This window comes from Pongo pygmaeus, chromosome 15, assembly GCF_028885625.2.
Source record: "Pongo pygmaeus isolate AG05252 chromosome 15, NHGRI_mPonPyg2-v2.0_pri, whole genome shotgun sequence".
NCBI lineage: Eukaryota > Metazoa > Chordata > Mammalia > Primates > Hominidae > Pongo > Pongo pygmaeus.
The window spans coordinates 35,025,192-35,037,411 of NC_072388.2; the positions used below are offsets into that span (position 1 = coordinate 35,025,192).

The window sequence follows — 12,220 nt, forward strand, 5'->3', positions numbered from 1 at the left end:
TTACACACTCATTCTTATTGTACATAGGTAATAAGAGTTTCAGAGTCTGACAATCCAACTGATAGAAGTAACAGATGCATAATAGTACAAATATATTTTTCTGGCAAATGGAGGCCTTGGGATAAAGAAAACCAGAACTCAATTGCCTATAAAAATAAGAAGTAATAGTATGATAGTGTGCTTTCTTTCTTCATTCAGGGACATTGTTTCACACATATGTAAGCAAATATTTAATTAGAAAGGCAAAACATGACTTCCACTAGGATGCTTAAATAGGAAAATATAGAATCATTTTGACTAGATCTCTGTAAACACATGGAATTTTACTAAACTTATTTGATTATGGGGCTTCCATTTAAAAACAAAATGGTAACTGATTAGCATCATCAGCCAAATGATTCCAATACTGTCTAACCCAGCAGGTCACCCACTAGCTCAGTTTCCTTTTATTATTTAGATTCACTCCAATTTTCATATTTAGTTACCAATTGTGGGCCAAATTGCACTCTAACTTTCCTGGTTGTACCTTCATTGATTGCACCCAATCTGAAAAGCATGGAAGAATAAGAGGACTGGGATGAGACTTAACAAATATTTTTTGCTTTAATTTTTACATGAAGAGATATGCTGATAATTTTTATATTTACCTATGAGAGTATTCTACAATGGTTATGGGAAATGGAATCAAATTTCTGTTTAAAAAGTTATTAAGAGGTTTAATTAAAAAGGCAGTCCTTGGCTGGGCACAGTGGCTCATGCCTGTAATCCCAGCACTTTGGGAGGCCAAAGAGTGTGGATCACGAGGTCAGGAGTTCGAGACCAGCTGGCCAATATGGTGAAACCCTGTCTCTACTAGTAATACAAAAAGTAGCTGGGCATGGTGGCGCAGGCCTGTAGTCCCAGCTACTTGGGAGCCTGAGGCAGAAGAATCCCTTGAACCCGGGAGGTGGAGGTTGCAGTGAGCAGAGATCGTGCCACTGCACTCCAGCCTGGGAGACAGAGTGAGACTCCATCTCAAAAATAAATAAATAAATAAATAAATAAATAAATAAATAAATAAATAAGCAGATCCTAAGTGAAATAAGCCAAACACTGAAAGAAAAATATCATATGATCACTTATATGTAGAATCCAAAACAAAAAAGGTCAAATATACACGTAGATAGAATAAAACAGTGGTTACCAGGGGTGATGTGAGGAGCGGCGAGAGGTGGGGAGATGCAGGTGGAAGGGTGCAAAGCGTCAGCAGGATGAACAAGCCTAGAGATCTAATGTCCAACATGAGGACTGGAGTTAATAAAATTGTGTTGTACTGTTTTAGGGATTTTTGTTAAATAAGTAAATTTTAGCTGCTCTTGCCACACACAAAAATAGTCACTATGTGAGATGATACATATGTTAATCTGCTTCTCTATAGTAACCATTTTACTATCTATCTGTATCCTGTAACATCATGTTGTAAACCTCAAATATATCTAATAAAATATATTTTAAAATACAAAAAATGTTAAAAAGGGAGAGAGAAGATCCTTGGTGTAAATGAAGCTCCCAGGCACCACTCTGGGGCACTGAATCCTTACTTTCTGAGAGCCCAGTACTACCAACAAATCACTGAGATGACCTGTGGCAGCCCGAACTATTTTTTCTGGAGTTCTTCCATCTGACTACTGACCATACCTGGCGCTGATCAGCTCATGAGATCACAGGCAGGATTTTAGGCAGCAGGCATTGTTCCCTAGGTAAATACCAGTCAGAGTACGGCCAGTGGGTACAGGTTTGGGTGTGTCAGTGGATTTCCTCCATCTCTAAGGCCAAAGAAGAGTTCTAGGCACAGCATGTCAAAAGAAAGCACGCTCCACATGCATTCCTATGGAAAGGTGAACGGGTTGCATTTGAAAGCCAATGGAATACGGGTGTTGTACCGGATTTCATCACATGGCTGGAAAGCAAACCGGATGAGACTACACAATGGACTGAGTGTCCATATCTGGGCCTTCAGAAAAACACTGCTTTGTTTAAAAAGAGGGGACCCTGTTGCTCCACCAAGGTAGGAAAATATGCTTGTTCTTCAGGAAATGAAGATCATCCATACTTTTCATTACTCAAATGAGGTCTTGAAGCATTTTCATACATTTGAAAAATTTAAAAATCAAAGAAAAAAACTTCCTTTTATTTGAGAACAAAATGTAAGTGAAAGGAGAAGAATCGGGCTTAAAAAGTCCACATTTATAGTTCTTTTAGCTTAGCTATTTCACAAATTCATCATTACAGTTTGTTTTAATAGGGCATGATTATGAACAAAAAAGATACCCAGATATAATTAGAGTCTATCCAGAGTGTATGTTGGATGAACAGGTCTATTTGCAAACAACCGGAGAGTGCAGAAGAATTTGCTGTCAAAAACCCCTCCCAGATACCGAACCAGAAAGCTATGTCAATATCAAATTGCTATTCAATAGCCAGCCCTGGAGGAGCACAGCGCCCTGCAGGTGATGAGACGCTGATGCTGTGCCTTGCCCCTGCCCAATGGCAGAGCTGGGAGGAAGGAAGGTGACAGTGCTGTGGCCACATGGGTTACGACTCAGGAAAGACTGGCAACAAAGAGGAGGCGTTGCTTCTTCATGGTCTCATAAACACTTTCTTTTGCTTTTCCCTTGAGCTTCTTAATTATCCAGATTTCTTTATCCCAATGAAAACAGTGCGGTTGACTAGAAAGAGACATCTATGTTAATGTTCAGTTTCTTAGAGCTAACTTTTTTGGGCTTTATTTTCTCTACCTTATAAAATGTGGATAAAGCCACCAACCTTATAAAGAAGAGGATTTGAAATATCAACTGAGTGTGAGCATCAGGAAAAATGGAAGGGTTCACAGTGGCAACCAGTGGGATAGGGTTAGAGGGAGATGTTGGCAAAAATCAACTAATTTTTCTTTATATAGCTCTGTCTTACTTGATTTGTTAAAAAAAGTATTATGTTAATAATTTACAAAATTATATAAATATTTTAAAAAATCAAATAAAGGGAAAAACTCATGTAAGGCAACTTGCAGAGTGTCTGATATACAGTAGAGAGTATTCTGTAAATGGTAGCTATTATCATTACTTCAAAGTCTTGATTCTGAAAACAAAAATCTAGGGTTCCTGGCACAGTTGAATGGAAGACAAGTCTATTTTCTGTAAATGATAATAGAGAGACAACTTGGCTGCTGCTTTAGATGTTATTGAAAGATAACTATAGGAATGGATTCATATGCATAATTTTCTTTTCTGCCCACAGGAATCGTAGACTGGAAAGAAATAATTTCTGTCCTGAATTGTTGCCAGACAGTGTTTTACACAGTAATGCAGGAAAAATTTGAACTTAACCCAATACATCATCATGAATGTTGACATGCCCTTGAAGCTGGCTTCTCCCACTATCTGTAAACAGAGCCACACGCTCACTCGCTGTATAACTCAACTTCTCTCTCTCTCAAAAGAGATGATCACAAAATACAGCACTTCAATTTACTTTATCAACATAAAGTTGACTCTATGTAATATAATAAGTTTAAACATTTGTTGATTTTCTATGGAGAACATACTAAGCTTTGTGATATCATACATGATCTAATTGTTCTCCATTAGATTATTAAGCTCCCAGGATAAAGTGTGTAGAACTATATTTATTGGTGTTACCCCAAACTAGAACCAAACCCTGAGCTAATTTTTTAAAAAAATCCCTATCTTTAAAGATTTTCCCATCAGTTACACATTTGCTATCTGTTCATTGATCCTTAAAATTATAATCAGAGCAAGATAGAACACTAATTATTTCTTTTTTGGGCTGAACATCTTTAAAGAAGAAATGGAGGTAAAACTGGCTTTTACAATTTCCTATAGGTTTAGGTTCATATTTGGGGTGAGAATGATTATGTTCATATGTAACGTAGATAAAAAATGACAGAGTAGAAGGAAAACCTGTGCCCCGGCCACACATCAGAGGCAAATCCTATAGACCTCAAGGGAAGGAAAACATAACCCTTTAGCCAAATCATAACTTTGAAGTAAATTTCAAAGTGGAGAGGAAAACTGGGAAACAATTCATACAAGATTTTGCTTCTGGGGAGAAATTCACATTTTCCAGGCTAGCAGAGAGCATGCCAGCCAAACACCACTTGCCTTAGCACAACTGATAGGGGACTTCTAGTTCTTATAAATATACAGTTAAAAACCAATGCACCCAGTTTGGGGAGGTCCTGTAAGGACAGCAAGCTACAAAGTCACATTGGCAAGACTTGGTGTGCAAACCATCTCCAATAGGGAAATCCTCGGGCAAGCTTAGTCCCAAGCCAAAGAGACAACAGATCAGAACAACTCTTTGCCTGGGTTTAGTTTGAAGGATGGGGGGAAATTTGGGTCTATCCCAATTTTATCCACACATGTTTTTACACCCAGTGAACCAAACCAGAGCATGACAAAGCTATGATTACTTTGCTCCCCACAGAAGGTCAAGCATATTTAAATTACAGACTGGTTTTCTTTATTCACTGTGAAGTTTAAGATACTGGCCAAGACTCTGGTATTAGAGTTGGAGGAAGTGTGGCAAGGATTATAGTCTTTGACTAATATGGTGGTAATTTAAGAAGTGTAGGCAAGACAAGCGCACCTATTAAAATATTTTATACATAAGTTGGAAGTATATGAGGGCAGTATCAGGAACTAAATTCACCACATTTTAAATTCACATTTTTAAAAAACAGTTTATGGCTAAACTGGGCAGAAGGCATATTTTGTGGGTAACATACTTCTGACTGGGTAGAGGATCAGAGAGGAGAGCCCGGGGCAGCTGGAGCGTGCACAGTACCTGTCGTTCTTGATGGGAACTCCACTTGCAGCTCCAGGACTCCAGTTCCTACTATTCGGCTGCCATGAACCTAACAGAAGGAACTTCAGCTCTGTGCCAGTGCTGCACTTGGATCCCGGCTACAGGGACCCTTGCTCTGGACCCTGTGCTTCAGAGGGCACCATTCTGGCCCTCTGCCGGCCAGGCCCACCCCACATGGCCAAAGGGACATCCACCTACAGCCCACACCTTCTTCTAGACCATGCTCTCTGCACCTGGAACTGTAGCAGTTCCTTTGTTCCATCACTATCTCTCCCCTTACCCAGAAGACTTTCAGTATTATATTAAGTATCATATTGGCTACTGTTGTCCTCGGCTGTCCTCTGCTGCAGTGCCCCTCTCAGCTGCAGCAACTTCTTGCTGGAAGTTGTCTGGAAATTTCATGTCTAAAAGACCCCACGGACTCGCCACCTTAGGCTGAAGAAATAGGAAAACCCAAAATATGCTGTGTTGGACACCATGGTGGTTTATGTCCAAGACATTAGGGTAGACAGGTTGAACAGCAGACATGCTGCCTGAGAAATTCTCCCAATTGGCAGGACAAGAGCTACCTATCTGTAAAATAAGCATCTACGGGGTACCTGCTCTGCTTTTCTTAAAGGTGTTGTCAAGCCAGATGGCCATTCTGCATGTAGCCCATCCATTTGGTGTTCCACCACAAATAGGAGCTGACTGAAAAGGCTGAAAATGAGCTTAGTTCATAAGCTTCCATGTGAAGTGATTAAGAAAGCTTAATCGAGAATTCATGTTAACTTTATACAGCTATTCCAGAGGAAGAAATCTCTTGATTGTGGTAGAATTCTTCCCAAAGTGGCCTCAAATGTTTTGTTTCATCTCTAACTTCTGCTGCTAAGTGCTAGTTATTTACAGTAAACAGATATCCAGCTACTGCTATTTATGATAATGGGACCTAATCTGAGTTTAGAGACCTTATCAACAGGCACTGTAAGCAGGCTGCCAGTCCATAAGCCTTGATAAGGAATTCAGGCTGAATGGATGGCAGTGGCATCTGATAACGACCTAAGGCACACTGAGAGAGAAGACTCTTGCTCAGTGAGCTGTGTTGGTGCCCACAACTGGAGTCAGCTGTGACTGCTCAATATTAATTGGGGTAGTATCTCAAAATAAATCTGTCTCTACTTAAACTTACGGATTTGTAAGATCACCTTGCATCTAGAAATAGTTATCATTGGTTGAATGCCTAACATTTGCCAGGCTCTGTGTTAAGACTTTTGCATATGTTAACACATTAAAATCCTCATAACAATCATGTTGTAATAACAATGACTAACATTTACTGAACCATCACTGCATGCCAGGCCATACTGACAGCTTTATATAGTCTCATTTAACCCTCATTTGACTGTTTGACATGGCTATTACTATTATTTTTTCCTAACAAATGAGGAAACTGGGCTAGGGTCAGGGTAGGAAATGTGAGGCTGTCACATAGTCAATAACTAAGATCTCCCTCCAGGTCTTGTGCTTCCAACCACTACACAGATGCCTTGCTGTAAGGAGATGGACTGATCATCACTACCATTTTACCAATGAGGGAACTGCAGGTACACTATTCAAGGCCACACTGTTGGATAATGGTAAAAAGTGTAATGAGAACTTCGGTGTGTCTCTCCCCACAAGATTGTTCTTCCTGTTCTACACAGCTCTGATTGTATATGCTCTTCAGTAATTGGTAAACAAAGTTTAAACTCTGTTAGAAATTACAGAGTAGGAAAAAATATGGGTTCTGCTCCTATAAATGAAATCATGGCATCTGAATTACGCAGGGTTGAGCTCCAAGATGGGCCAGCAAATCATTCCCACCTGATCAGTTGAGAAGGTCTTCCCTGAAGGCAGGGCTTGATCTTGGCAGAGCCATTAGAAGCATTTCCTTTGGATAACATACTTTTCTTTAAACTGTTCTATATTTTCTAAATTTTCTACGCTGAGCATGCATTACTTTTGAAAGTAAATGTTCACAGACAAAACATGAATGCATTCTCATGTTAAAACATTCAACATCACAAAGCCCTTCTCTTAAACTCTCACCTTCTCCTCCTCTATTCCAATCTCCTCTCTAGAGGTATGAATTCTGGTATGAATTCCTACAGACCTGAACTACCCTATATGAAAGTTACTACCCACATGTTGGAAGTTACTACCCACGTGGCCACTGAGCACCTGAAATGTCCTAGTTGAGATGTGCTGTTAGCATAAAATATACATCAGATTTTTAAATTTAGCATAAAAGAAGAATGCAAATATCTCATATAATTTTTATATCAATTACACATTGAAATGAGAAATTACAGAGACAGTAAAAAGATCAGTGGTTGCCAGGGATTAAGTGGGGTGGGGAGGGATGAATAGGCAGAACACAGAGGATTTTCAGGGCAGTGAAATTACTCTGTATGATACTATAATGGTGAATATATGTCATTATACATTTGTTCAAACTCATGGAAAGTACAGCACCAAGAGTGAGCCCTAATGTAAACTATGGACTTGGGTGATAATGACATGTTAATGTAGGTTCATCAATCGAAACAAATGGACTGCTCTGACGGGGGATGTTGATCATGGGGAAGATGATGCATGTGTGGGGGCATGGGGTTCATAGGAAGTCTCTACCTCTTGCTCAGTTTTGCTGTGCACCTAAAATTGCTCTAAAAATAGTCAAGAAAAATGAATATACTGGGTTAAATAAAATATATTATTAAATTAATTTCACCTGTTTCTTTTTATTTTTTAAATGTAGCTACTAAAAATGTGGCTCACATATTTCTATTAGATAGCACTGTTCTAGAGTCTAGATCATTTTTAGTGCACTTACACACGCATATTTAAGAAATACATATATATTTTGGTGCTTTATAACATAAATATGCATTACTTTTATGCTTGAATTAATTTTTTTAAGTCAAATCTTTAAAGGCAGTGGACATTAAATTAATTCTTTTCTTCTTCCACTTCTCTTCCTCCTCTTCTTCCTCTTCCTGTACATCTCCCTTTTATACTTAACAACCCACAAAGCCTTAGAGTGAAGAAAGCAAGAAGTATTCCTGGCCATACACATGCCAAGGTGAGCATACCTAATATTTGAGTTAAATCAACACAGGCACAGGTTAACTAAAGGGTGTCTATCCCCTTGTTGGATAAAAGAAGGAGCTAGTCAATGAAGAAGGCTTCGGCATTATTGAGTCCTAGATAAAAGACCTATAAGATACTAGCAAAAATGACCAGCAATTATTTTCTAAATAACTAGATCCGAATGTTCTATTCTTATCATGTCATCTCTTTTTCTCAGACATTTTCTACAATAGGCACAATCCCATTACCGTCGGTTGAGTAAAAGCACCTATTGCTTCAATTTGATGAACACTGCCCATAATGTGCCACATCAAAATACCACCTCATTTCAGCTACTGAATTCTGCTAGTTGCTGTAAATAAATGCTGATGCATGTTACCTATGTAATCACTACTTTGCTAAATTCTAAATAAAGTCACTTTTTAAATATTTTATAATGCATCTAATTGATTTTATTCTAAGTAAATACATGATAATGTCCAGTTCAGTGGATAATGCAAAAGAAATGACCCCAAACAAGCTCCCACTATCCCCTGGCCCCTGCTTTAAAAAATGGCTAAATATACATAATTTACACCGACTGCATTTGTGTAAGTGATGAACTGGAAGCATGTACACATGCAGCACATTCTTTTGTTGGGCAGGAAGGGTGTTTATTGCATTCTAGCAAGTCATTAGCACATGCAAAACATTAGCAGCTCTTACTTGGCCTCAGTGCAGAGCCTCCTTGAGGGCAATGGAGAGAAAAAGAACATTAGTATGAGCCGAGGTGCCCTGATAACTCATGATTTTCATTCCTGCAAGTGCCCCTTGATGCTCTGTCCTATTTGAGTCCTTGTGGTTACATGCTGCCTAGATAAAGAATTGCAACTCAAGTCCTGTTTATTCCTTTGCCTACTCACTGCTGCTTCAAGACAAGCTTCCCAAGGGGTAAGATAGAACACCGGGAAGGGATCTCTGCAATTTTCTTCTAACTGGTAATTCTCCCAGTCCAACAAACCAAGTTTTCCTTAAGCAGATTCCATGGGAACTGTTTTAAATGCTCCATATTAATAAGCCATTTAAAAAATGTTTCTTTTCCCCTCCCCCTATTCCTCACCATCTTTTTCCTTTATTCAAGAAAGAATAAAGAGAAACGAAAACTAGAATACAGAGATTTTCAACTTTTTATAAGATGCTATATATCACTGTATTTAAGACAATCTTTTGAAATGTAAAAAAAGTTCCCCCTGAATTAGGATTGACTTCATCTGAGTAGATACCATCTGCTGTAACAGCCCAACCCTGTCCCCTCAGGTCTTGGCAGCTAAAGGTGAGTAGGGCCCCCCTCCTTCCCCATACCCCTGCCTGAGAAACTGCCAGGAAGCTCTCAGGCAGCATCAGCAGGCAGGAAGTAGGGTGGGAGTGAGGGGGTCTCCACCCATTAGCAGCTGCTTACGCAGTAGGCAGGGAAACTTTCCTACAGAAAGATCAGGTCAGCAGATACTCCAAACCAATTTCTACCACATGCTACCTAGTTGTGGAATTAAATTAAAATGCTAAGAAGGGACCTGGAATGCCAATCCCCTTGTTTTCCTCCTACCTTGTGCCTGGCACCCAAAAGAATAAAACAAGAAACAGCTGGATTTGGCAGTTGAAAGGGAATTTTTAGGTAACTGGAAGGAAGTGAAGGCAGCACACACCAAGGAACGCTATCTGCACGAAACGTCATGTACCAATGATGAAATGTCAAGACCTGTCATTGTCCAAGTGGTCATTCAGATTCAACCAAAAGACAAATTTGACAGATTATCAGAATCTTCCAGGGTGGGTGGTGGGTGTAGTGGGGAAAGGAGTGAGGTCATTTTTTAAAAAAATGACTCAGTTTTTTTTTAAAAGCAAAATAATGTTATCACCTCAGTGGTTTAGCTATAGTCCATTCTAGAGCAATTGAAAAGAAGTTTTGCCAGCAGCTGGGAGAATATTTCCAAATAAGTCACTTCAGATTATATTAGAGCTCTAAAATAAAAAACGAATAAACAATAAACAAGTGTTTGTCCATTAGATCTCAGTGCATTTTTGTTAACACTTTACTTGCAGGAGATATTTGATTTTTTCTTATGCTATTTCCTTAACAGTGATTTACTATGGCTTTAATAAGTGGATAAAAGTTGTGTCCATTGTTTCGCATGCACATTAAAAATAAGTTTTTATGGCCGGGCGTGGTGGCTCACATCTGCAATCCCAGCACTCTGGGAGGCCAAGGCGGGTGGATCACCTGAGGTCATGAGTTCGAGACCAGCCTGACCAACATGGAGAAACCCTGTCTCTACAAAAAATATACAAAATTAGCTGGGCATGGTGGTGCATGCCTGTAATCCCAGCTACTAGGGAGGCTGAGACAGGAGAATAGCTTGAACCCGGGAGACAGAGGTTGCGGTGAGCCAAGATTGCGTCATTGCACTCCAGCCTGGGCAACAAGAGCAAAACTCTGTCTCAAAATAAATAAATAAATAAATAAATTTTTACATGCCCCTAACAATAGAAAAACATTAAATGGTTACCTTTGCAAATGTGTTCCGATTTGCTTGCAAGCCAACTTTTACTACCTCAAAAGGGTTAACTACAATGGCTTCTGTTAGTCCAGATCCCAATCCAGCAATGGTGAATGTCTAGAAAAATTAAATCAATCAATACTTTAAAACAAGTTATCATGTGTATGGGGTTAAACATCCTATTCATTACACTATGCAGCTGAACGTTATAAAGAGAATGGAGAAACCTACATAAACGCACCATATTCCATTACTAAACAGCTTTAGTTCTTGATTAGATGCTGATAATTCATGAAGAAGAAATTACAGAAGCCACAAACCACATCCTAACAATTTCAAAATAAAATGTCAAAGCCCCATCAACAACAACTCTTTCCTTTAACAAAAAGCAAGGTTGTTTTACTGACTTAAAGGTGGATACTAAAACATCTGCACATATAACAATTAAGAGAATTTGAATTGTAAAAGGAGAGCTTCATTTTTAAACATCTACTTAAATTCCTTTATTGAGCATATAAGAAATTCAAGGAGCAGAACCACAAATAAAATGTTTCTAAAAAGCTAAATTTCAGGTAACAACATAGCTGGAAACATTTAACTCTACGTTTATGTTTTTAGAGTCACTATTCTGGACTATTAACCAACAAAAATTATTTTTTATTCATCTTTTCCCTATTTTAAAAAACACTGGCAATTGACGCAGTCTTCTAAACCTAAAAGCTGAGATCAGAAATGGCTAGATGTACACCCACAGTCCCAGCTGCTTGGGAGCTGAAGTGGGAGGATCACTTGAGCCTAAGAGTTCAAGGCTGCAGTGAGCTATGATTGAACAACTGTACTGCAGCCTGAACAACAGAGTGAGACCCTGTCTCAAATAAAAAAAATAAAAAAAAAAAGAAGAAGAAAAAGAAGAAAAGAAAGACAAAGACAAAGAAATGACTAGGTTATTCTGAAAGGCTCAAATAAAATCTAGAAAACTTATTAAAAGGTGACTGTATGTCAAGTTCTTATTCACTATCTGTTAAGAATTTCTGCAATAGGAAAGGTCAATTTTCTAGAATTTTCCTCTAGGTAGAATGCTTATGTGTTTTCCAGAAAATCTGCATCAAAAATAAGCACAACAATTAAAACATGCACACACAAGACAGAAGAACAAAATGAAATAAAGCCCCAATCTCCAAAACAGATGCTGGAAAAAAGGTAATTATTTAGTTCTGAACCTCCAATTCCAGGACAAGAGGCAGTACTATAGACAACCAAGAGAAGAATAAAACCAGTGAAGAGTAAATAACAGGTAACTCTTGTTAATGGGCTCTAATATCTTCTAAATAAGACAGGATGGAGGGAGAAAGGAATATCTTCTAAAATAGAGGAAGGAGGGAGAAAGGAATGTTGTGTAACCTTAGAAAGGGAGGCACAAAGGCAGGATCCAGAGACAGGAGGTCTGGGTTTAGGTCCAATTCTAGCACTTATTGGCTGTGTGACTAGAGCTGTAACACACAGTAGCCTGTGCATAGACAAAGGTGCCCAACCAAGGATGCCTGGAAGCTGGAATCCAGCTTGCCTCTCACTTGCTAAGAGAAGCCCTGGAGAGGCATCGGTCAGGAGAAGGGGCATCTTTTCATTATTCACACAAAGGTGCCATGGGTGCTAGTTGTGGCTCTGTTGTATAAATTGCTGAATCTCTGATGAGCCACAGTTTTCTCATCTGT

The 12,220-nt window shown here is 38.9% G+C and overlaps 1 protein-coding gene across 1 annotated transcript in view; it reads right to left on the reverse strand.

Annotated features, from left to right (window-relative positions):
• The window catches only part of SLC25A21 (solute carrier family 25 member 21), a 510,379-nt gene that overhangs the window by 37,222 nt on the left and 460,937 nt on the right, over positions 1-12,220 (reverse strand). Inside the window, exon 6 of the mRNA XM_054448733.2 lies at positions 10,518-10,625. Within this exon, the coding sequence (XP_054304708.1) occupies positions 10,518-10,625 (108 nt within the window). The remainder of the gene's footprint in view (positions 1-10,517; positions 10,626-12,220) is intronic.